The following is a 25,919-nucleotide window of genomic DNA, read 5'->3' as shown; positions in this document are numbered from 1 at the left end:
TATGTTGAGGCTTGGTTCCTAATGCAGATAATTACGTTAACCACCAAGACCTTGGTGATTACTTGCTCTTCTAGGTTGAAGAGCACCTTTCTGTTTTCCCACAAGTGGTTAGTTCTAGAAACAACCATCTTGGGGAGAATTTGCACCTTGAAGGACTGACCACTTTGATCCTCCATGTTTCCAAAGGAATCCCAGTGACTCAAGAAGCAAGAAGGAAAATAAGGCTGGTTTTAGCATGACTTATCCTAAGAAGATAGGGTGGGGCACAGTCTCTGGCTGTACAGAGCACAGCTGTCTGCTGGCATCAGCATTTGGGTAGTTTCTGTTGGTCTTTGGTCCAACTGGGCAAGTCTGGAAGACTCTCTCAACACTGTCTCCTGCCTGCACTTGCTATTCTGCCCCATCACCAGAGCTGTTGCTCCCTGCAATGCCACTGGGCAGCTTTCCCTGCCATGCTCAGCATTCCCTGCCACAGAGCACTCCGCTGGGATGGTGGGCTCTGTTCAGCTGCCAGGCACTGGTTTAACCTTTGTTGTAGACTCCACCATGTGTTGTGGTCAAGATTTCCCAGCTGGTGGACAGGAGGGCTCTGAGATCAGTAGGGGCTTCCTCTAAGTAGAAGAGATGCCACTCTGACCTCAACACCAACTAAACAACTAAAGGAGCATATTGGGAAAAGCAGCCTGCTCCTGAAAGAGCTCACACAATAGTTAATTTCTTAGCTTTTTTAAGGATGATTGTTTAAACTGGGGTCTCTGAGCCATGACCTCCTGTGAGGGCCACCAACAGACATGTACATAAGCTATGGCTTGGGAGGACTGCTGGTGTTTGAGGAATTCGGGTTCAGTTTGTGAAGGATGTCAAGCACCACTTCAGACTTCAGCCACTGGGTAGCAAGGAATTCAGAAACCAGGTCCTGTTGCAGCAGGCAGTGCAGATCTGTCCACAGCACGGTGCAAGGCTGGGCTGGGCTGGCTCCTTCTCATCCATATTTGCTCTCTGCAGGCCCTGCTCAAAGTTCAAGCAGCAGTTTAACAGTGTGGTAAACACTGAGGCCAGACAGAGTCTTGGGGTTGGATTGGACCATCCAAAGTTAAGGATTAGTATACAGAATTAAGACACTTCCTTTCTAGGGATGTCCTAGTTTCTCTGGTTGGGATTCTGTGACTAAAATAGCTGCAAACAGCTTGGAACAGAGTCCAAAAAGTGTTGCATGTAAAGGCTGCCTGCTGCAAGTCTTGATAAGCAAAACTTTCAGTGCTGGGCTCCCTTCCCCAGGCTCCTCATTAACCAGCAGTCTGTCTGCAAGGCTTCCTAGAGTTCTTTCAGTTCTCACTTCCTTGTGGCTTCTGGAGGAGCAGCTCACCTCAGTGCAGCCTCCCAGGAGCTTCAGTGTTGGTCTGACATTCACAGTTTAAGTTCCACTGGTCTCTAAATGCTCTCAGTAGTATTTGATTTGGGGGATTTTGGGCTGAACACCAGTCCTCATAGAGCTTTTTTGGCACTGGGGTACAAGTGAATGTGGCAGGAGCAACGAGGCATGATGGCTTTTCACCTTTCCTGGGCAATCTGAATCAGTGAAGGATACAGCTTAGTCATAGGCATATCTTTTCCTGCCAGGTGTAAGGCAGTACGGTTGCTTCTGCACTGGGGAAGTTGCCAGAAGAATTCAAAGGGCCAGCAAGAAACCACTATGAATTAGATCCTGGTTGTCCAGCTGCCTGGGAAGCTGGTGGAAGGAGACTCATTGGAGCTGTTGTAGCACACAGTAATTTACAGGAAAGTTCTGGTTCTTGGGGCAAAGCCCTCTGAAGGTGAAGGTTCAACACCTGTCTGTCTCACTGATGGTCCACAAAGCTCACTGGGCTGGGACCATTCAGAGGGCTCTAGGTTGTTCAAAGTCAGCCGTGGTGGGACAGAGCAGGGCCTGCAAACAGATGTGCAGAGTGCACCAGGAACATGCCAGCTGTTGAGGAAGGCACTGTGTGGGAGTAAAGCACTTGTTACCCAGCTGAGGAGCATGGGGCATCCATACCAGTCCAGACTGCATCACTGCTTCTGCGCCTGTCACTCAGCATGAAAAAGTGGCCTGTAGAGGTAATAATGTGTGTTTTGCTGACTGCACTGCTGATCTCTTCCCCTTCTTTTCTTCAGGCTGTAAGACTGGAAAGTACCTACCAGAACCGCACTAGATACATGGTGGTGGTGTCCACCAATGGCAGACAAGACACGGAGGAGAGCATCGTTCTAGGAATGGATTTCTCTTCCAATGACAGGTACTCAGAGTGTCCAGGTGGGGAAGTCCTTGTGCTCACCCCTACATCAAGTTAACTTCAGAAATCACTGTCTGGTGTCCTGTGTTTTCTGGGGATAGGCTGTTTCAGCTTTTCTAGGCTAACACTTTTCTTGAGATCCAGAAGTGTTTTGTATTTCTTGAGAAGAGGTGGTAAATGTGAAGGCAACAGTGCCTCCTTCCTCTGATTCCTCCAAGCTTCAGGTTTCTGTGAGGATGTTCGGTGCCTCTGAATAGTAAGGTCCCCAAGCCCTACATCTGCACACCAGAGACCTGGACAATCTTCATGCAAAGAAAGAAAAAGCTGCAATTAGAGAAGCTGGACCTCAGGGTTCAGGAGAGCAGGTAGTAAGAAGGGGACTGTCAGGCAGTCCCTTGCCATGGGCATGGCACAATGGCCTGATGGCAGTGTCAGGGTTGTTGATAGCAGATCGTGCACACCATATGCTGTCCCCAGTGTGTCATCAGATTTTAGTGCTTGTTCTTCGTTCATTGAAATTCCTGCTGACCTTTCCACAAGGCTGCAGAATGTGGCTGGGAAGCAGCTTTTGCTGCTGGAAGAACTGTAAGCCAGGTGACAGCAAGCTTCAGGAGCAGAAACTTCACATTTAGAAGGGGACAGTGGGCACTTTGGAGAGTGCATGGAGGCACATGGCTCTCTTAAAAATAGTTTTAAGTAAATCTTGGCCTTTATTGGAAGGCAGCTGGATATTCAGTTTTGGAAGGTTTCATACTCATGCTTACTTCCTGCACAGTTGCTACAGGAATGAGTGTTGCTTTTGACACTAGTTGGAATAAATTACTTCCAGGTAGTTAGTAGGATCACTAGAAAATATTTTTGAGCTATTTGGCTAAGAAATTGCCTTCCAAACATTGCCTGCTGGTCTCAGCAGCCACCATGCTTGGTTTGGATGCTGAGCTTGGGTGATGCCTGCTAAAATGGGGGACCAGCTTGATGCTGCCCCTGGCTCCTATCTCTGCACATGTGTGGACAGCTGTGACTCAGAGATGCTCCTGCCTTGGGGCAAAAATAACTTGTCCTTGCATAGGTTGCTGTGAGCTTGGAACTTGTTGTTGGCTGTGATGTACCAGCGCAGACACCTTTGATAACTGAGAGCTCACTGGTATTCAGTCTGTAATAACATAGCAGGTTCGTTTTAGCTTTCTGCTGGAGTTCCTGGTGTTCTGGATGGTCACTGTGATCCTCCCTCCCTGAGCCCACTCGGTATTTATAACTCCATGTAGACTTGTTGCTATGGTCTCTGATAAGCGCTTGCTGAACAGTACCACTAAAAATACCCCGGCCACCTTGGGAAGCCTTTTAAAAACACATCTTTCCATGAGCTCATCTCATGTTGTCAACAGAAATAGCTGCGTGCCGCAGTGTCTCCTGGTGCTGGGCACCAGGCGTGTGCATTTCCAGGGCTCCCTAGCTGGCCCTCCCTCTTCCTGCTCTTCTCTGAAGCTGGAGACTGGCAGGTGTGCTGGAACCTGGTGGAAATCTGGGAGCACCTGGTGCAAAGCATAAGAGCAGGAGGCAGTTGAATTCAGTTCTTCAAGATGCTGCTTTGATTATGGAGCAGTTTTGCAGCTTTATGAGATTCAGCTCTTTTCATTTAACAACCTGGAGCAGGTTGTGTTGTGTTCCCCCACCCCTGCCTTTTTTTCATCACTTGGTTTCTTCTTTTAACTTGACTTTTTGCTCAGCCTTACAGAAAGCTGGGGGCACTGTGAGGGCAGAGTAAAGCAGCTGAGAGAGAAGTGGGATTGCCAGGAGGTATCTGTATGGGATGGCTGTTGTGCTCATTCTTGAGGTGTGGGAGGGCGAAGAAGGGTCAGGAGTCAGCCGCAGGTGATAGGCTGTGATTGCCAACCTGCTGTGCTGCCAGTCACCCTTTAATTGCATTGCTCTGCTCCCAGTCTCCAGCAGCTGTGGCTGAGGGACAAACAAGAAAATGAAGCTGTGGGTTGCAAAATCAGAGCTAGAACCGAACCTCTTGAGCCTGTGAGGGATTAATCTGTAAAGAAAGCCTTGAGCTAACCAAAGACTGAGCCCCCTCTGACCTTCTGCACAAAGTTCAGTGTTTTGGGATCCTGTTTGCTCTTCTCCTGGATGTGTTAACCCTTTAAGCTTGTTTGAAAGGGTAGTGCTGTATCCTGAATCTGGTTGGTGATCCTTGTCAGGCCCCTGTAGAACAACACTGGCACTGTTTGTCACTGAATCAACATTGGGAGTTTTCATTTTTTCTTTTTCCTAATGAGTACAAAAATATGTAACTGTTGCCATGAACTTGGAATAATAACATGGTGTGCTGTAGTAGATAGACTGACTTTCTCTTTCTCACTGCAGTAGCACTTGTACAATGGGCTTGGTGCTGCCACTCTGGAGCGACACCTTGATCCACCTGGATGGAGATGGGTGAGTGCCTTTTGTGTGTTCTGTGTTAATACAGCTTAGAACAAGGTGTATGGGGAAGGATTCCAGTGATTGCAGAGCTCTCGCCATTCCAGCAGCCCTCCTTTGTTGACCTGTATCGGGTTAGTAGGCTCAAAGGCCCTTAATCACAGTGGTTGTGGCAGAGAACACCAGTAATTGACTTATCTGTGAATAAACATGCACTGAGACAGTAGCTTATGTGTGTGTTTAAGCTGGAGTAAAGGAGCTTTTACTGGTGAGTGGGTGTGTAGTGAAAGCTCCTTAAAGGGATCCTATTATGTGTTCCTCCATCACGCTTTCAGCAGGCAGCACTCAGCCCAACAGAAAGCAATAATGATGTTTCTCTGCCAAATAGACACCTGACTTGCAGACTCCTGTTTGTGCCAGTTACTCAGGCTGTCCAGTGCAGTGCGTGGAATGACATTTCTTTCCTTGGTAGCTGCCTCAGGATCTCTTTAGCTGGACTCTGTTGCTCCCAGCTGTGGCACTGAATTTGTGTTGCCAAGGTAAACAGCACAGCCCAGCACTGTCCCACTGTCTTAGTTTCATTCCCAAACAGCAGCTGCTTAAAGAAGTTATCTTAGAGCTTTTAGTGTGCTATTTTGATCTGTTTGCTAGCTGAACTCAGCAGTGTATGCATAGGGCTAGACCTTTGCTATTCTAATGTGCTGCAGACTATCAGTTATTAACTAAAAAGTGACTTTTGGGACACATTTTTACTGTGCCCTTTTTCTTCTCACCAGAGGGTTCAGCGTATCAACAGATAACAGGGTGCACATATTCAAACCCGTGTCTGTACAGGCAATGTGGTAAGTACTTACTACAAGCTGTCCCAGTCATCCTTTTTCCAGATGTTTTGGCTGCTTAAGCTCTTAAAAGCCAGGTGCTGCTTTATGTTACTGTTACCTTGAGACCTACTTGTGCAGTCAGAAGTTTCCTTCAGAGACAGGGAAGGAAGTTTGGTACCAAAGGAAAAAAGCCATGTAAGTGCTGGTGTACAGCAGCTTTGTCTCAGCTGAGGGCAGGAAGGAATTAGGGTAATTTTCCTTGCAAAGGGCTGCTGCTTTGTGCCCAAAGTCACATTGCTTTGAGTATATGTTTGAAATATTTTGAGATGTTCATTGTGATAGAGGAAAGAGAAGCTGCTTGCATTTTTCTTTCCTTTTAGGGCGGTTCATGTAGTGATCATAAAAGTATTTCTGGCTCAAGCTTCTTTGCATTGCAAAAATACATCGCCTGTCAGCGATGCTGCTGTCACCCCAGTGATTTTGACCTGGATCCTTCTGATCCCAGTCAAAGATTTAAAATAAGCTAAAAATAGGAGAGGGGGATTTCTTTCCCAGCAGCAGCTGAAGAAACTTCTGACATCCCTTGTGCAGTGAGAGAGGGCAGACACCTAAACATCTCAGTGCAGTGCTGAGCCCTTGATTGTGCATGTGTGATTTCTGGGTGTCCCTGCCCAGCACACAGGACAGCTGATGGCACAGTAGGAGCTGTCAGCACCCTGTCTTGGACACAAACTCAGTGTATCTTATTTAGGGCTTGGATATTTGTAGCAGATTTTGGAACCAGAGACATGGGTGCCTCTGCCCTCTGAATTGTGGGCACCTTCACTGCTATCCAAGCTTGTTTTGGGCATGCTCCAATTAAGACATGCAAGTTCTGGCAGCTCGTGGGAATCCACAGCCTTGCAGGGTAGCCTCATGCACAGTGCCAGGGGTTTGTACCAACTGATGGGATATGAGCAGCATCCTGGATTTGGCTGCTGCTTGGTGCTTGATACCAGCCTGAGGAAGGAATTACAAACCTGTAAGTGTTGTTCCCTTGCTAGGTCTGCTCTGCAGAGTTTGCATAAGGCTTGTGAAGTGGCACGGAGCAACAATTACTATCCAGGGAGCCTCTTCCTCACGTGGGTCAGTTACTATGAGAGCCATATCAACTCGGATCAGTTGTCGGTCAACGAGTGGAATGCCATGCAAGATGTCCAGTCCCACCGGCCTGACTCGCCCGCCCTCTTCACAGATGTGTAAGTTGGGCTGGCTCTGCTGAGCCAGTGTTTGACTGTCCCCTAATGAGGAGAAAGCTTCCACAAGAGATTGCTCTTAATCAGGTATTAATTAGGAGAGGCTTCCTGTTCTATGTAGTAAGTGGACTCCTGGTTAGGTAAACACCAGCACTGGAAATTTAGTGCTCCTGGGGTTCCCTTGCATCCTCTTCAGTCTCTGTTTTCAGTTTAGCTGTTTATCTTGGGCTTTAGGCTTGCAGACCTTTGCTTCTGCAAGGTAAGTCCCATGTTACTGGTGAGAGAGGTGTCTTATCTCTGCTGGTTTTCTCCTCGTGTTCCAGGCCTGGAAGGAACAGGTTTCTCTGGACTTTGCTCTTACACTGCCATGTATCTGACCACATGTTTAGACTAACATGGTCTTTCTATCCTTACTCAGTTAATTTTGCTGAGAAGTGGAGTGTTTATGTATGTACTTCTGAGCCTTTAAGCTTAGAAACTTCCTCATCTCATCCATCTGAAACACCTAGGAATGGGGGGCAAAGAGCAGTGCAGGTTTTTGTTATTCTGAGGAGCTTAGCAAGTGTGGAACAGGACAGTGTGCAGGTTCCAAGATGCCTCCAGCTAAATGCTTGGGTATCAGGTGATAGATGATCCAAAGCAGTGGCTGAGGTAAGTGGGTAGACAATTTGGAAAGGCAAAATTTATAGGCTGTATCAACATTCAAGGTTTACCACCCCTGTCATTAGTAACTTCTGATGGTACTGATACCATATAACCTGAAAGGTAGTCTGTGACCAGATGTGGTGCCAAATGTGAGGGTTTTCACTTACCCCTTTTGTAATTACTTCACTGGCCCCAGCTGCTTGCCCAGGATAATAGTGCCTTTGGTTGATTTATGCTCCCAGATATTTCCTGTTGTTGGAATCCAGTGAGTGAATAATGATGCTAAGCAGTTGTTCAGCTGTGAACAAGTCTTCACACTTGATTGTTTTTTAATGTACAAGGCGGGTGGCTGAAAAGTTTTGGCAGGCTGACAGATTAATATTTTCTTGTAGCTTTTCATATATAAATTTTATCTAACCCACCCTTTCCCTGGTGGCACCTTGAAATTGAATGATTTCCTTGGGACACTTAAACAGCATTCTCTCAATGGAATCCTGAAATAATGCATGAGGTTAAAAGAACCAGGAACTTCCATTATTTTTATTTGTGAACCACTAGTTGAACACTTGCAACGTCCATGCCTTCCCCAACCTGGCAGCCTTCCAGAGAAAGGGTGGTGGAAGATTGTCACCGCTGGGTCCCTCCTAAAGATGCTGGGTGAGCCAGCCCCTTGCTGCTGCTCTGCTGCAGCTTCCCCTGGTGTTACTCAGGCTATTTTTGCAGCTGGTGATAAGGCCCCTGGCAGCAGAGGGGGGAGGAATGCAGAGGCTTAGCTGCCCTCATCTCTCCATGTAAGGAGTTTTGGAGCTGTTACCTTTCCAAGAAAGGTAGGGAGAGGCTTAGATATTGCTCCAGAGGGTATAATGCAGCCTTCCCAATTTAAATTTTACCAAATACCAGAGGTTCTCTGGATGACTACAATGGATTAGGAGCATTTAGTTGGTGGCTTTCATATACAACTGTGAATCTAAACTGGGCTTTACTGTCACCTGAATTCCCTCCAGCTGAGGACATGCCTGGGGGAAGTTGTGTGAGAGTCTGAGACTCCACAGAGTATGCAGTCTTACACCTATTTTAAAAGTGTCATGAATCCAGTTTGTTTTCCCTCTCAGTGACTCTGTTGCTTTATTCTGACAGCCCAACTGAGCGGGAACGCACGGAACGGCTGATTAAGACCAAATTAAGGGAGATCATGATGCAGAAAGATTTGGAGAACATCACCTCAAAAGAGGTGAGTGGTGAGGGTGCAGCACTGGAAATGCTGTTGTGCAAACTAAAGAGCTCTGTGCTTCATGCCATGAAGAAAAACCAGAACAAAAGCTTCACATGACTTCCTTGTGTCCCTCCTACCCATGCAGATACGCACAGAGCTGGAGATGCAGATGGTGTGTAACCTGCGGGAGTTCAAAGAATTCATTGACAATGAAATGATAGTGATCCTTGGGCAGATGGACAGCCCCACACAGATATTTGATCATGTCTTTTTGGTGAGTTGTAACAGTGAATACAAAAGTAAGCACTCCTAACACGTTTCACTATTGACACAGGGGCCTCTGGAAAAAGTTAAAGGAATTCTGAAGGAGAGGTTGATTGATCCTGGGGTGAACAAGAGAGCTTTTTGGCTCTACTAAACTTTGCCATGTAGCACCAAGCTGTAGACACTGTACCAAGAGGACGGAAGGGACAAGGTCTTAATTTTAACAGTTTTTCAGGGCTGTTTACATTGATGTAAGACCAGTTTTGTGTTTTAACTGTCCAGGGTATCCACATGCCAAGTTTTCTTATGTTTGGGAAAGGCATAACTATAGCAAAGAGGGAGGAGAGCTGTGTGACATCCATGTGGAAAGCTCTGAGTTTGTGTGATCCAGGAGGAACAGAGTAATGTAACAAAGAATCTTGGAGATAAGTCACTTAAGGAAACACAAACATTTTGCTGTTTAATGTTTTGCTTGCTTAGTTGCTGCTGGGGCCTGTCTTAATTACTGCAGCTCCTTCTGGTGAGTCAGCGCTCCGCTGGATTTCCCAGCCCCAGAACCATAGACACAAGTTTGGTTGGGCTGTCAAGCCTTTGAGGTTGGCTCCACTTTAAACAAAGCCATTCCTCTTGGACCAGCTGCTCTTTCCAAATGGAGAGGGCCTCTCCCAGTCTCTGGCTCAGAAGGGATGGTCTCTGTTAATGTGAGCACTCCCAGGATATCATGCTGGGGTAGAGCCAGGAAACTTGGAAGCACCTACGATGTAATGGATTTTTTTTTTTTGCAGACTATGTGTTATAATGAGCGAGAGGGACCTGTTACAGGCTTATGGTGCTGGCCAAAAGGCAGCTGGATGCACTGCAGGGCTTGGAGTCTTGGCTCTGAGTGCATTTAATAGGGAGAAAACCTTTCAAGCAAGGCTCGCAGGCAGCACCAAGAGGAGCTGTGGTTAATTTGTGGAATAGAAGTGTTTGCAGAGTAGCTGCTGTGGTGAGGAGCGGTGCTGCTGGGACTGGGCACCAGCTTCACCCAGGAGTGTGTGTGCTGCAAGGCAGGGTTGTGTTGTGAGGGCTCAGAAAGGCAAGAAGCTATTTCCTTCCAGGTGGAGGCAAGAACCCTGTAGGATCCTATTTAAGGAGTGCTAAAAGAACTAAGCAGGAAATAAGAGAACTGATGATGTTGGTAATCGTGGATGAAAGGACAGGAGAAAAGGCTTTCACCCCTGCAGCATTGTTCTCCCTACCTGTGGAAACTGATGGTTCCCAGGCCTGAATTAAATTGTGCTTCCTTGACTGAAAAAGGCAACATTAAACTGATTCTGGGCCTTGGTAAATACAATCAATCATCTTCATCTGGATCATTTTTCCACTTGGGAGCCATTTTAGGACAGGGAAGCAGAGAGCTTGTGCACCTTAAATTTTGAAGGAAGCCTTTGAGTGATTTTGTTTTCAGTCAGGTTTGTGTTTGAGCAGGAAGCAAGCAGCTTGGAGGCCCTGCGTGTGCTGCAGAGAAGAGGGTTACCTAGGCAGGGTCAGTCTTCATTTCTCTGCTCACACAGGCTTTGAACATGGGGAGAAGAGGTGTAACCCAAGTGAGCTTAGGTATTGCTGCCTTTGATGTTCGAGGTGGGTGTTTCATGTATAAAGAGCACCTGGATGGTTTTTAAATGCAGGCAGTTTCTCCTCTCTGGGGCAGAACTGGCAGCAGCCTTCAGGGAAAGGGTGGAGTGGTCCTGTCTTGCTGAGGTTGATTTGTCAGCAGTTTGCAGGAAGTGCCAACACACAGTGCTGGGCTCTTGTTGGCAGAGCTGCTTCTTATTTCAGAAGGGATCTGGTTAATGGGGTGAGAGGAAGTGCTGAACATCAGTCCTGGTTATCACTTGTGTACCCCTGTGCTCAAAGGACCCCCAGCTCGCCATCCCTTGGCTGGTCAGCTTCCTGCTCTGGTTCACTGATGACCATCCCCTCCCTCCACTAGTGCCTGGCCATGCCTTCCTTCTGCCTGATGTGTCCCTTTGCACATTTTCCCTGCAGGGCTCAGAATGGAATGCCTCCAATTTGGAAGATTTGCAGAACAGAGGGTGAGTAGCTTCAGACCATCAGCTTAACAGCAAGAGCCTGGCCTTAACACTTTTCTATGCAACAAACTATTCCATACCTGCTGTGTAACCTGAGTCTTACTTTAGGGTTTGCAGATCCAAACAAGCTCTTCCTCCAAACTCCTTGTCCCACAAACAGGCACCCTGAAGTAAAAGAATCTTACTTCTGACCTTGACTAACATCTCCAAGCAAACAAAGGAAGGCAGCAAGCTCATAGCTATAGGTAGTAAAAAGCTGCAATTACTGAACTGGATGCTGCATAGTTGGCTCCATGCCCTCAGCCCCAGCCCATGGTTGTGGTCTGATTACAGAGGCACTTCAGACCTCCAGGCTGTGGCAGGAAGGAAAATGTGGAGAAGAGCATTTGTTCCTCTGAGTGGGGCCCAGTAGGAAGTAAAATCCTGTAGCTCTCAGACTGAGCACTGCTGGGTTCCTCTGTTTCCTGCCCTTTCTACTTTTCAAGTTTAGATTATCCTTTCTCTAGACCAGGTGGTTATAAGCATCAAGATTGTGCAATTAAATAATTATTAATGGGTTTGGCTTATTTGTGCCAAAGCAGTGGAAAAAACTAATCAGGCTGGTGAGCTGATAGTATAATACTGTACCTCAGAAATTCAGCCTGGCAAAATTGACTCTTTTTGGTGAGCTCAGGGTCTGCTGTGGTTTCCTTGAGTCCAACAGGTCCTGCTTGGTTGCCAGTGATCTCATACCTGCTTGGGAAAAGGGATGTCACTCTGTTGCAGTGATACTTTCTTGTTCTGCCTGGTACCCCAGCATGAGTGCATTTCATAAGCATCTTACAAGTAACCCTCAGGGCTAAAAATACTGAGTGCTGTATACATAAATATCACATGCTTTCTCTAGCAGTTTCCTTTACAGAAAATTTAGGGATAAGAAATAAATCCTCCCCAGTGGCTCATTGTCTGTTACATCTCTCTGTAGTTACTTTATGTGTTTGTTTAGCTCTGGTGTTACTGGGAGGTTTAGTCTTCCATCTTGCCATGGTTTTGGTGCAGCAGGACAAGAGATTCATAAAGGGGCTTGGGAAAAATGTGCAAACACTGATTGCAGGAGCTCCTGTGGCACAAGTGTTGCTGATAAGTGGAACAGAGGTGGTGAGCAGTGTGACCTGACATGGTGCAGAGGAAGTTTCTATCCATGGATCTCTTCTGTTATCAGGCTCTAAACTGCCCAGCAAAACCTATCTGTGTTACCTGCTGCTTCCTTGCATTAATTCCTGGTTTCCCAGGAATTTGTTCAAGAGTGCACTTCCAAATACCCTTGGCAGAGCAAGACAAAACTGCATGGTAGCAGTGGGCCATCTCTCTGAAGTGGCTGTGTTTCTCTCTGCTGTTCCCATGCAGGGTACGGTACATTTTGAATGTGACTCGAGAAATAGATAATTTCTTCCCTGGGCTCTTTGAATACCACAATATCCGGGTTTATGATGAAGAAGCTACAGATCTTCTGGCTTACTGGAATGATACCTACAAATTCATCTCCAAGGCAAAGTAAGTCTTTTCAGAAAACACAACACACACATTTGGAAGATATATACTAAGAATTTTTCCTGCTGATTTTCTTAACTGCTTTTCCTTCTTGCCTACCTAGCATCACAGCATTTTCATTTTGTGATTTGCAGTAGAAGAACATCACTATGCTAGAGACTGTCCTGAACTGCTTAGTATCTCTCTGGGATGTGTTTCTAAACTGTGACACACAAATGTTTGTGGTACAGATTCTCTTTTCATTTGAAATACAGCTTGATGCCAGTGGGCCATTTAGGCTGAGTTCAAGAGTGCCACACTAGTCTTCAGAGGTTTTCCTGTATCTCCTTGCTTTTCCGCTTTGCTTCAGAAGAGCTGTTGTAACAGAATCTCTTAGGAATATTAATAAGACCTTGTTCTTCAGTTTCTTTGTGTGTCTTGCTCCAGTTTGTAAATTGGATTATCGGATCACATCCCAGACTCCAGCTGTGGCCACAGTGTAGAAAATATGTTTGATAACGCTCTGGTAAAGAAGTTACTATTTTCTTAAGCTTGTCAGATGTTTTCTGTTTAGTGATCCTCTTTTGTTCTTTCTCCCACTTCAGGAAAAATGGTTCTAAGTGCCTGGTGCACTGCAAGATGGGAGTGAGCCGCTCAGCATCCACGGTGATTGCCTATGCCATGAAGGAATATGGCTGGAACCTGGACAGGGCTTACGACTATGTGAAAGAAAGGCGCACCGTCACCAAGCCCAACCCCAGCTTCATGCGGCAGCTGGAGGAGTACCAAGGGATCCTGCTGGCCAGGTGAGTGGAAGGAATTATCCTAATTATCCATCTTAAGGCATAACACTTCAATGGTTGACTCCATTCTTTTAGTCAGAGCTTGTATCACTGTGTTGTGCAAGTTCGGGATCTTAAGAAAGGATCTCTGTTGTCAGGGTTATCTCAGCTGAGCCTGGGAAAATGGGTGTAACAAGGAGCTGTCAGGAAGCTGTTTGACTTCTAGGATGTTTGGTTTTTGGAAAGTAGCATCCCATGAAGTGTTATCTGAGTGCAGCATTCAGAGCCATGCAGGCTCCAGCAGAGATAAGTGATGTCCCTGTTGCTTGTAACATCACTTGGCAGGGAACTCGCATTGTCCCCTCACGGTTCCCTGTTGAACATGCCCTTCCTCAGCAGCTGGTCTGGTTTTATTTAGATCCTTTTGGTAAGTGTTGGTGTGAGGGGAGGGGACAGGATGTTCTGTGCATTGCAACAGTGGTGTTTATTCCTGCCTGGAATCCTGAGGCTGGTCTGGAGCTGGGCCTGTGTATGGGCAAGTGTGTTGTAATCCCAAGCCTATCACCTGACTAGCAAAAAGACATAAATATTGCATGTTTCTAGGCTGTGTTAAGCAATGTCTTCACGTGATCAGCAGGAAGGAGGTAGTGATACTCTGTTTTGCCAGATTATGGTATTTTGTTTGGGATCCTGGTGTGCTTTGGAAGCAGATCTGCAGCAAACAGAGTTACCCAGTCTGAGACTCCTGCCACAGGAGCTATATCTTAGCAGGTTTGGACCAAAGTAAATAGTAAATTTTGAAGCTTTTTTTGGTGCTATAGGGACATGCCTTCTTTTTGTAGAATCCAGTCTTTTTATATTAAATCCATTGTTTTATATGCTGTTACAGCAACTCTGTCACTCATATGCTGTCTTTAAGGAAGCACTTCTTACCTCTGTCCCCTGCTTGATTTTGTCCCTTTATGTCTGTTCTGTCCACTTGCAAAGACCTCAGTTCCCTTTCATTGTAATAACTTTTCCATCCTCCTTTGCTCTCCTCCTGTTCCCAGCAGCCTGACTGTGTTTGTTGCTGGGCCAGGCCTGGATTCCCAATTTTTACACCAACCCCTTGGTGTAAGCTCCCCTGTCACTGGAATGTGCTTCCTCTTTCCCTCTCTATTCAGGAAAACAACCTCAGCCTTCTCCAAACTTTATCCCTGACCAGGTGCACCCACAGGATCTTCATCCTCCATCTCTTCCCATGCCTGCCTTCCTCTCTCCTACTCCCCCAACCTTGCCTGCCATAGTGACCCTCTTTCTTTCTAAAAAGCAGCCAAGTGCTATCAAGTCTCAGGACAGATCACGTGGAATAGGCAATTTTAAAAAATGGTGCTCTGCTGGACTGAAACCCTTTGAGACAGATACCACACCTGCCTTCAATGCCTCATGTGACACTAAACATGCTGCTGGCACCAGTTAGTAAAGGTCAGTGCTAAACTCTGGGCCAGAGATGACCTGAACAGTGTGATGTGCACTGAGCAGACTGGGAAATTAGATCTCATTAGATTGGATGGAGAAAAATAAGCTTTTGAGGCGTGAAAAACACACCAACAGGTTGGTAGACACCTATGAAGAGCTCTGATGTGGGAGCAGCTGGTATCTCACATCTTCAGGCCTAACCTGGCAGTTGGTTTGGGTATTCTGCCAATCTGGTAGTTTGTGACATGCCTGCAAAGACACCCTGTACAAACATTTTGGTTAGGGATTATTTTTTCCTGTCTTTTAGTAATTTATTTTTTAGAGGTATATCTTTCCTGCTGCCACCATTTGGCATGTGGCCTCCCTTCCACTGAAGTACAGCCTTGCTCCTGACCTACTCTGCAAGTCCCTGTACAATGGCACAAGCAGGATTACTTGTGAGGTGTTAAAAAATGCAAGAGCAGTGCGTTATATCTGTGTAGGATGAAAAAGCCTGCAGTAAATGAAGCTTCACTGAAGCAAGGAATGGCCCCTCTGTGCTGCAGAAACTGTCCCTCCTCACCCACTTCCTCTCTCAGCTCCAAACTGGTTTTTTTCCTCTTTCTTTGTGTTATTTAGCTTTGCCCTCTGGCCTCTGGCTGCCTTGTTTATTGCTGCAGTATTCCAGGACAGGTAGAAAAAACAAAACCAAAAAAACAACAGATTGACACTCATGTGACTGCTCCAATTTCAGGGGGAAGGTATGTGAGGGCAGCCATGTGCTCACACTATCCAGTTACAGTTTTGTGCTGGGGTTATAGCAACTGGGATATGTTTTCAGCTGTAAAATGAAAACCCCCTGCCTGCTTTTAGTCACAACAAGAAGTGTGTTTTGCTCTTTGGGACTGTCATACTTCCTGGGGTTAGTTAAATTGTCCCCTCCCTCTGTTGATAAACACAGCAAGACTGAGCCTGACCTGTTTCTGTTATTAGTTATAGATAAGTTACAGGAAATCAGTGTTTTGGATCTCCTGTGCCTTGTGCAGCTTGTGAATCAACAGCAGTTTCATACCCAAGCCTAGAGAGCTGGTGGGAGGTGTGGGGGACTCCTGGTCCAAAGCTGGTGTGGGTAAAAGCGCACCGGGAATGTTGCCCAGGAAGGTCAAGAGGCGGATGTGGGCTCTGGGAAGGGAAGTGAGCTCCTGTTCTCTGATTCTGTACCTCATGCAGTTTGTTAAACTGAGGAAGAGTCACATTGGATAGCACAGCACACCTCTGCCAGTTGTGCTTGACATCTGGTTTGGTCCTCAGATGTGTGCCAGTTGCTCACACAGGAGGGTAATTTTCACTTTCAAAATCAAATGTGCAGCAGAGAGCTGGATTTGAGCACTGAAGTGCCCTCAGAAAACACCAGTAGCTCCCCAGGTTGTGTGACCAGGGATGACAGATGGTATTCCACACAAAGCCCAAGCAAGAACCTGCCTCAGGGACAAGCCTGTTTCTGCTGCCAGTGTCAAACCACTCCAAAACCCATTGGAGACAGAGCGTGCATCCCAGGACAGTGTCCTTGGCCTCTGATCTTGACTCTCCTCTCCTGTGAAAGGCCCTGTGTCACACAAGGTTGTCACTGATTATAGGCTTGGAAATCTGAATCTGCAATGGATTCTTTTCCTTAGCTGTTGGGTACCCACAACTGAACTGGTACGTGGTAATTAGCTCAGTACCATCTGTTAATTAACTTAACGTGGCCACTGGATGTGTCTGGGAGTGCCTGCTCATGCTAGCAAGGGACTGGAGGGGTTTTGCAAGATCTGCAGCTCCAAGGAGGTTTCTGTGGTTTCTGTGTTCCTCCTAGGGGCAATGGGTGGAAACACATCCCTGTGGCCATGGCCACTCAGCAAACCCTGGCAGCCTGGGCTAGCTCTGGCATTTCATGGCAAGAAGTTGCCTGCAGCGCTGTCTGTAAGCCCAGGTGCATGGGTTGGGGTTTTTGGCAGGTGGAGATGAGGAAGGTGATGCAATGCCACTGGCAGTTACTTGGCCTTTCCATGGCTCAGACTTTCCTAAAGGGGCTTTCCAGGAGCTGGAGGAGTTCTGAATTTCCTTCCTGTGGAAGGTGGGTGGTAATTTGGGCTGTGTGTTTACTGCTGAGGATGTCTTGTGTGGTTTTGCACACACCTGCCTCTACTCATCCCACTCTATCCCTTGGTTACAAGCACCAGTTATTGGTGACTGAAGCTATTCAGAGAAGGAACCGTGAGGGAAATTGGACTTTACTCAGTGTCCACCACCTGCTTGTGTCCAGCACAAAGGGGTTCTCTCTCTTCTGGTCAGCATTTGTTGTGCTGATGGATCCAGCACTGCTGAGGAATAGGGAGGGGTATGTGGAGCAGAATGATGCCATGGAATTTAGCTCCTGGAAAGTGGTTTGCTACTGGATCAACTTCTCCAGCAGCAGGTCTGGCCCTGAACTATTCAGGTGAAGCCTCAGTTGTGGTCAGTGACTCCAGCATTTGGCAGTTTTTGTTGTAGGTTGTGTCCTCTTACAACCAGGTGGATCTTGCTGTGGTATGTAGAAATTACTCACTGTTTTCCTTTGCTCTCCTTCCCCGCAGCAAACAGCGGCACAACAAACTCTGGCGCTCACACTCGGACAGCGATCTCTCGGATCACCACGAGCCCATCTGCAAGGCTGGGCTGGAGCTGAACAAAAAGGAGATCACCACTTCAGCTGACCAGATCTCAGAGGCCAAGACCAATGACAACCAGCAGCCCATGTCTCCCATCTACTCAGCTGAGCTGGACAGGGAGCAGCAGCTCCCGGAGGATGCAAACATGATCGAGGATGTGTGTGTGAAGGAGAGAAGGATCCACTTAGAGTTTACTTGCAGAGACTTCCATGCTGAGCAGATGGAGGACAAGCTGAACCTGAACAATATCAATGGCTGTACGGCAGGGTGTTGTGTAGACTCTGTCCCCCCTGACAACTGCCGTGCTTCTGAGGCCCTAATGCAGCTCCAGCCCCCCTTGGAAATAACTGAGTTTCCTGATCTGACAGTGGATGACCTAGAAAAAGATGCCCTTAAGCCTGATATGAACGTGCACTTGGTTCCCATGGAAGAATTCACTTCATGCTTAAAAGACTTCCCCCAGTCCCCAAACCAAAATTCCCCAGGTCTTCAACAGAACCCTCAGCCTGAAGTGACAGACCTCAGCACAGACAGGATTGATTTCTTCAGCGCTTTGGAGAAATTTGTGGAGCTCTCCCAGGAGAGCCGGTCACGCACCTGCTCCCATTCCAGGCCAGAGGAGCAAGGGACTGGGAGAAGTGGGGTCTCCAGGGTGCCAATGCTGGAAGTGCCACCTGCTGCAGATGGGGGTGCAGATGCTCGAAGGAACAGCCCTGGAAACTCTCCTCAGGCATCCGATGACTCTTCTGCAGATGAAGAGCAGCAGAAGGTTAAAATAACTTAGTTTTTTTAGGAACTGCTGCTTGACCCTATCTGTGGGCTGTTTTTTGCTGTGGGGTAGCTGTGGGTGGGATTTTCTTGCCCTGCTTCACTGGACACAGTGTTTGGGGAGGGATTGCTAGATGCTTCTCCCTTCCTTCACTTTTAGATACTTGCCCTTTTCTGCACTTTTTCCTTAAACATCAGTTTGCTGGCATTGGCAGGGCCATGAGCTGACCTTGACCTGACTTGCTGTGCTGTTCTCATGAGAAATTATTTTTGAGTTTTGCATCAGGAGAGCAGAAAGGTGGGACTTGATCCATTAACATACCCAGGCCCTGAGCCCAGCCAGCATCCCCAACTTGCACAGATATTTATCTGAGTTGAGAAATCCACCAAAGAATGAAGCAAAACTGGCCTATTTCCTTGGCTGGGAAGCACCAGCATTGGGGTAGTAAATTAAGGCAGGTGTAGAGCTTCCACTGCTGGAGGAAGAAATTAACCTGTCCAGGTGATTGGGATTGGGCACCTTCTACCTTCTCCTGGGTAGAGAGTTGGTCTTGAAAAAATTTAGTAACCTCTAAATTTAGGTACCTGTTTCTCATAATTGCTTTTAAGCCTCTAGGACTCTCATAGGGATTGATGATGTCTGGGGCCATCACTTTCTGGGAGCTTCTCTTATTTAAATTCCATCCTGCATTGCTTGAATCTTTTCCATCTCCATGTGAGGCAGTAAGGCTCTTCCAAATATAATAGACCAATGCTCTCTCCTGTGATTTGGCAGAGAGTGTCTGTGGGGATTGGGAGCCTCCCTGGCCATTTTGCTCTGGGAAACCAGAGCATTTCAATGCTTGGCCATTCTTTTTGCTGTACTTCTGTCTGCTCCATACAGGAGTGGGATTTGTCATGTTTTCAGTTCAAAACGGTACTTTCAGCAATATTAAGATTCTTTTTGTTTGTTGGACTTCTTTTCATTTAGAAAAACAAGAAAGCTACCTTTTCCTTGGAGTTTGTTGCAATTAAGATCCTTAGATCTTAGTCTAAGTGAAAATCCAGCCTGGAGTATGTTAAATTCAGTTTTAGAGACAGTAAAAAGCCTCCATTAGTGATCACTGCTCTTGTTATCTCTCTCCACACACTGCCACATGCTTTTTTGTTCCTCTGGGGATGTGCACCCCCATTATCTCTAACCTGCTGCTGTTTGCTCCATGTCAGTACAGCTGATACACTTTGTAATTCTCCTGTTTGTGTGTTGCAGGAAGTCCCTGAGCTGCCTGGTGCAGGTCATCTCACGAGATCCCACTCAGAAAATGCCATTTCTGTGAAGGAAATTATCACAGAGATCGAATCAATCAACCAGGGAGCAGGACCTGCCCAGCAGAAAGAAGGTTCAGCCAACCTCAGCCAGACACCAAAGAGGAACACAGTGCATGACCTGCCAGTGGAGGTGATTTGGGCATCAGAAAAGTTGGAACAGAGTGAAGGAGCCTGTGCTGGACACCAGGAAAAGGAGAAAGACCCTCTGCCAACTGAGCAGGAAGAAGCCCCATTTCTGCAGCTGTCTTCTGGTAAATCAGACCTGGAGGAAAGCAACTCTGGTGGGGAGCAGCAGGAGCCTCGTGGCTCCATCAACCCTGAGCCCAAGTGGTGCCCCGGCTCGGTCCGGCGAGCCACGCTGGAGTTCGAGGAGCGCTTGAGGCAAGAGCAGGAGCACCAGCACACGGCCCCAGCCTGCACCTTACCCACCCGCAAGAACTCCAGGAACGACTCTCCTGCTGCCGAGCTCCTGCCACGGGGGAAGAGCGAGGAGCCACCCCTGGAGCTGGCTCCGGAGGGGGACAAGGCTCAGGGTCCAGGTGCTGAGGAGCTGCTGCTGCCTCCTGGGGCAGAGCAGCCTGTGGGCAGACACCTGCCTGCACCCCTCGGCCCCCCTGCCCAGGAGTCCCTGCCTGCAGAGCCCAGCCCGGGGCAGGGGGGAGCAGTACAAGAGTGCAGGACAGTGGTCTCATTTGGCAGGACAGAGGAGCCATCCCTGCCTTCCCTCCTCCCAAAAAGGATCGAAATCATTGAATACACCCTCACGGTCAGGCCTGCGGAGCAGTGCCCCGACACAAGCTGTGAGCGGGGCAGGCTGGCTGCAGCCACCCCATCTTTAGATGAAAACTTGAACCCCTCAATGTGCTTGGAGAAGGCTCCAGCAGATCCCTCGCTGCCGGAGCATGCGGTACACAAGCAGGCCATCTTCACCGTGGGCAGCCCCAGCGAGGAAGGCAGTGAGGTATCTGCTCCCCTTGGTGCTGCTTCTCCCTCTGCCCAGGTGACCTGTCCACCTTCAGCCAGCCTCGAGCGCTCTCCTCACCCCTGCGTCATTCACCTGGAAGGTGTCACTGAGCAGAGCACGGGTACGGACGATCAGCCGGTCACGCCGTGTGGCACCGAGGGAGACGCCACTCTCCCGTTCAGGGACGGTCCCAAACCTCTCTGTGGGGGCGGTGCTGGCATCTCGAGGCAGCTGAGCAGCGAGGACTTCACCAGGCAGCATGCTGAAAACACAGACCTTCTGGACATCTCGTTCCTGTGTTACAGCCTCCCTCACAGCTCCAGCAGCCTCAGCGTGGAGGAGCGCTCCAGCAGCCCCAGGCCGGTCAAGCAGCGGGCAAAGGAATTAGAGGCTCGGATCCGGCATGCGGGGCTCACCAGACCCTCCCACATGAAGCGCTCAGCATCCCTGGCCAAGCTGGACTGCCTGGACCTCTCCAAGGATGATTTACACGACAGGGAGTCGGCCTCTTCCAATGCCAACCCGGTGCTTCTCACCTGCGTTGCCCTCCGTCGAGGCTTTCGTGGGGGGAGGTTGGAGAGGGGCTCAGAGAGCGCATGTGGGAAGCATCACCTCTCCTCCCTGGAGCCCACTAAGCATTTTGTGGAACAGCTCAGAACAGCCGAGTGCATTGCCCAGAGCAAGCCGGTGGAGAGGCCACTGGCTCAGTACGCCAAAGAGTGCAGCTCCAGCCAGCAGAGTTTGTGTTCCAGTGCGGATCCAATGTGGACTAGCTCTGGGGAGGGCCCTCCATTGCTCCAGGTGCAGGTCCTGGACTCCTTGTCTCCATCTCAAGCTCTGGCTGTCGCCCCGCGGCAGCAGCACGGGAGAACTCACCCTCTGAGGAGGCTCAAAAAGACCAATGACAAAAAGCGGACAACCAATCCCCTCTACAACACGATGTGATCCTGGGCCCTTGGCTGTGATTTCCTACCCAGAACCTGTGGTGTTGTTTTCACACAAGGGGGCAGGTGTAATATAAGGAACATGCACTTTATTGGTTAATTTTATATATATTGTCATTTTACTGTTCCTGGCGCATGTAGGTGTGGGTTGGTTCTTCTGTGTGTGACTCTGACTGCAGGACTGTTTGGGTTTAACTCAGATAACCTCAAATGTTCTTTTTTTATTATTGTTGTTGGTTTGTTTTAAAAGAACACCTTTATCATGAGAAAATTAATGTTGGCTTGCTTTGGCAAGATGGAGTTTTGCTTACAACCAGATCCTAGTTCCTAACTTGAAATTTCCCCATGCCTTGAAATGATTCTGGGCATTTGGTGGGGTGAGAGCCCCTGTAAATGTGAAGGTTGTGCCAAGGTCCCTTTGTTTGGCCTTTCTTCTATTCTGCAAACTGGAACTCCACCGTGCTGGCAGATCCCTCACAAAGATGCTTCAGGACAAATGCCTTGGGCTCAGTTGTGCTTCCCCATAAGGAGCACACAGGGGTAAATCTTCCCAATGGATGAGCTCTAATAACCCTGGGCAGTACCAAGACCAGCCCTCCTATCTGCCATGGGGCACACAGAGCTCTGTGCTCTGTGCTGAGGTGGGGCAGAGCTCCTCCAGGAGCTGCCACCTCTACCCCCAAAGCCAGTGTTCTTTTAAAACAAACAGCTCATTAGGGTTTTAACCCTCCCATTACTTGAATACTGCTGTGGGCCTTCTAAGTTCATGGCCATATCATCTGTCCTCTGCCCTCTTCCTACTGCCTGCCCTCTGCCCCAAAGCTATTCTTGTGCTGCCTGAGTTTCCCTCTCCTCTCTGCCGTGCCCACGGGTGTTTCTGGTGGCTCCCAAGACTTGAGCTGTTTTTGTTACATGACATACTGCCCTTAATGCAAAGCTTTCTTCTCTCTGCTGTCACTCCTAACTCCAGACCCAGAGGGAAAATCTTTTCTGGAAGTTTTTTCTTTTTTTTCTTTGCTTTTTTTTCTTTTTTCTTTTTCTTTTTTTTTTTTTTTTTGCCTAAATTGTAAATATGATATTTATATGAATTTCTTTTTCTTTTCTATGGTTTAAAAAAAAAAAAAAATTAAGGGCAAGACTTTATTCTGTAAACTGGAAAACAAACCCACCTGACTCAAACTCAGTGCTGTTCTTTGTGATCTGCACAGACATGGGAGTGGATTTGACATTATAAGCTGTCTTCTCTTTCCAAAAGTGAGCCTCAATGCCAAATGTGTCCCTTCTCCTCCAGTCCTGTGTGAACCCCTGTAATCCCACTGTGGAGGGGCACTGTGTGTGTGCTCATCTCCTTCCTGCTTGAGGCTGGGTTCCAGGAGTGCCAGTTGGATGTGGAAAGCCTTTGGCTGCTCTGGGCCATTCTGTAGGTTCTTGCTTCCCTGGAGAAACTCTGTGTGAAGGTTCTGCTCCAAATTTCAGCAAATTATTTTGTGGTTTCTGAGCAGTTTGGCTAAATCAGAGCTCCTCATTTCTATCTGGGTGCATCAACAAGTTGTCCCTGTGCTGTAGGAGCAGAGGGAAAGGCCAAGGGGTGCTCTGGGTCCTGTCCACAGTCCTGTGGCATGTCCTGTCTGAGCTGGTGCTTGGCTGGGGCCCAGACCTGCCCTCTGGGGAGGAGCAAAGCAAAGAGAAGATGCAGAATGGCTCAGGCTGCTGAAACCTAGCATGGAGAGGAGCCGCAGCCAAGCACATACCTAGAAAGCAACCTTAAAGCTGCAGACCCTTGCAGGCTCAGATGGGACAAACCCTCTTGAGCTGGAGAGGAGTGCACAGCAGTGGAGTGCTCTGGAGTATTGTGAAGTAGCATGTGCCTGCCCTGGGGAAGGTGTGTGGGGCATCCTCAGCCCACAGCTGGTTGGCAGGGTTGGCAAGGTAATGCCACCTTGGCTGCCCTCTCTGTAGCTCCCAGGGGTCTTTCTGTGCTGTCTTGCAGCCTGGGCAAGGTCTGAGTCAGCCACGAGCACTGTCCCTCCCTTTCCTGAACTCTACCCGTGCTGGAGCACAGCCCTGTCCTGGGTCAAACAGCTTGTCATCCCAGGCCATTTCAGTCACTAGAAGTCACCCAAGCCCCCTGGCCCAGGAGGCCAGATCCTTCTTTGGGACGCTGAAAAACATGTGGCTTCTAGCCTTCTCCAGCTGGCTCCGGAGCCAGGCAGACGCTGTGGAAAGGCCAAGTGGCTCATGTCATCTGGAGAAGGACAGGTTCAGTCCTTGCCTCCCCCACAAACTTCACCAGGCCCTACTGCCCGCTGTTCTGACTCCGAGGACATGCCTGCCTGTGCCTCCACGGGTGGAAGGGACTGGTTGCCATCAGCTTGCCTTGCGTTGGAAGGTGCATGCTTGGCTGGCAGCATGTCCTGGTGACAAGGATCTGCTGGGCAGGGAAAAGTCCTGTGTAGAATTTTTTCACTTGAGAAGGCAAGAGGAGGAGGAAAATATCAGGTTTCTTTGCCCAGCTTGATCTCAGGAGAAATGCCCTCTGGGAAGGGTTTTCGATGCAGACCAGAAATGCTGCTTTCTTCCAGTACTCAGCTACTCTCCGGATGCTTCAGCTGGGCAGAACAGCAGAGGGGCAGAGGCCCCTGCAGGGAGGTGTTTTGCTGTCCCCTTGTCCTTGGCTCTGGCCCAGCACAACTGGTTTTTCTCTGAGAAGGCTGTGGGCAGGCAGTCAGGAAAGGTGGTTCTCTTACAGAGTGATGAAGGCCTTGGAGGTCTGGAGGCTCTGAGCGGGATGGCAGGACAGGGACGGACTGGAGGGATATGGACCTCCTTTTCCAGTGTCTGGGCAATGAAGCCACCAAGCCCCTGGCATCAGAGGTCTCTGCTGGGGACGATTGTCCCTTCTCCATGCTGATGGCTCGTGGGAGGGTTCCTGTAGCCACCCCACAAGAGCTTCTTGTGACCCACTGAGCACCATAGGGAGCAGCAGCACCTCCAGGGTGCTCAGCAGCTGACAAGCCTCACGGTAGAGGGGGGTTGGGAGACACGTGTTGTTTTAAGGGCATTTTTGTACAAAGCAACTGTTCTTTGGTCTCTGGCGAAGCCTCTCGGAGGACGCTTTATTGTTTACATTGACTCCTGTACAATATCCCAGCCATCGCTGCCCCGTCCCGGCCGTACTGTAACATGTGAGCCTTGCACAAACGGACTGTGTGTGTGAAACTGGTTCTACACTGCATTCTGTTGCACTCGGTGGTGTGTGTGAATGGTGTGTGTGTGTGTGAGTATGTGTCTGGTCTGCTTGAGAAGTTGTGACTTGTACAAATCTCTCCCCTCTCGGCCCTTTCCTGGGGGCACGGTCCCAGCAGGTGGCAGGAAGTGACACTGCTCCTGGGTCACTTGGATGTTTAAACGGAGCAGGGATTAGCTTCGTGTCCCTCTGCCAGCAAAGGGTGGAAGGGATCCTGCCCCAGCTCTGGCTGCTCTGGGGACATCCTGGGAGGAGCGAGCTGGGAATCCGTGGCCACAGGGGCACTGCACCTGCTGGGGGCTCCAGGATCCTCGCGGCTCTCTGGCAGGAGGAAGCCATACCGACCGTAGGGCCCTGCTCCCCGCACGGTGCATCCTGCCTTAATCCAGTCCTGGCTCCACACAAACCCCCCACTTCTCCCCAAGGGGGGCCCTTGGTGTGGGGCAGGTGCTGGCCTGGCGCAGGAGGGTCCGGGCTGGTGCAGGGCTCAGTGCCTGTCCGGCAGTGCTGCCAGAGGTGCTAACAGCCCTCCCGCGCTGCAGACTTCTCTGATGGCACGAGAGAAGGTGCCAGTGCCTTTTATTTTCCTTTATGGAGATGTGACGTCCGTGTGCTGGTTTATAGGGATTGTCCATTGCTGAGCAGCTGGCGGTGGGGTTGTGAATCAGGGAGGGGAGCACTTCTGTCCGACCCTCCTGGATCTTCCTTGGTGGCTGGGATCATCCCCTTTCCCCTTAAAGACTTTATGACCGATGTGCTCAACTGTTTTTAAATGTGAACTTGTGCACTGATGTGCAGATTCAATGGTCTTGTTACTGAATTAATAAAAGTTTTATTTTGAAGATGACAAAAGTGTGTGGCTTCCTGTTTGGGATCGGGGCTGGGCGAGAGGGAGTGATCTGTGCTGCTCTCAGAACGTGGCATGGTAGTGGGGATCTAGAAAGCCAGAGCAGGGTTGTTCTCTCTGATGGATGGCCCCATCCTATTCCTGTTCCTATTCCCATTCCAAGTGATGGGGCAGTGCATCCAAGCAAGAGGTACTCCAGATCATGGCCTGCAGTTGCAGGGAAGATTCCTGAGGCTGTGTATTTAAAACTGTATTTAAAACTGTCAGGAGGTGCACTGTAGGTGCCCTCCTTGCACTGCTGCAGACACCGGAGCTGTGAGGAGGGTCCTGGGTTTAGGCTCCAGGGGGATGTGAGGTTTTAGCTGGACACTGAACAAGCTGTTTCAGGTTTTGGTTTTGTTCCATTTAGGCAATAAAGGCAGTGCATGAGTCTCTGTGGCCTTGCTATGAGCGAGGGACTTGTAGAGAAAGCC

General features: G+C 48.8%; 1 protein-coding gene across 3 annotated transcripts in view; it reads left to right on the top strand.

Moving 5' to 3' along the window:
* Nucleotides 1-25,451, top strand: part of SSH2 (slingshot protein phosphatase 2) — a 91,921-nt gene extending 66,470 nt beyond the window's left edge. For all 3 annotated transcript variants that reach the window (XM_086859451.1, XM_086859452.1, XM_023939252.2), the window contains 11 exons: nt 2,155-2,276; nt 4,644-4,712; nt 5,474-5,539; nt 6,562-6,756; nt 8,536-8,629; nt 8,757-8,885; nt 10,907-10,953; nt 12,337-12,483; nt 13,065-13,265; nt 17,294-18,137; nt 19,386-25,451. In XM_086859451.1, coding sequence (XP_086715577.1) covers nt 2,155-2,276; nt 4,644-4,712; nt 5,474-5,539; nt 6,562-6,756; nt 8,536-8,629; nt 8,757-8,885; nt 10,907-10,953; nt 12,337-12,483; nt 13,065-13,265; nt 17,294-18,137; nt 19,386-21,353 — 3,882 coding nt within the window. In that variant the 3' untranslated portion in view covers nt 21,354-25,451. The remainder of the gene's footprint in view (nt 1-2,154; nt 2,277-4,643; nt 4,713-5,473; nt 5,540-6,561; nt 6,757-8,535; nt 8,630-8,756; nt 8,886-10,906; nt 10,954-12,336; nt 12,484-13,064; nt 13,266-17,293; nt 18,138-19,385) is intronic.
* Nucleotides 25,452-25,919: the final 468 nt, after the last annotated feature.

Source organism: Cyanistes caeruleus, chromosome 21 (assembly GCF_971803275.1).
Source record: "Cyanistes caeruleus chromosome 21, bCyaCae1.hap1.1, whole genome shotgun sequence".
Classification (NCBI taxonomy): domain Eukaryota; kingdom Metazoa; phylum Chordata; class Aves; order Passeriformes; family Paridae; genus Cyanistes; species Cyanistes caeruleus.
This window is presented reverse-complemented; position numbering and strand designations above follow the sequence as displayed.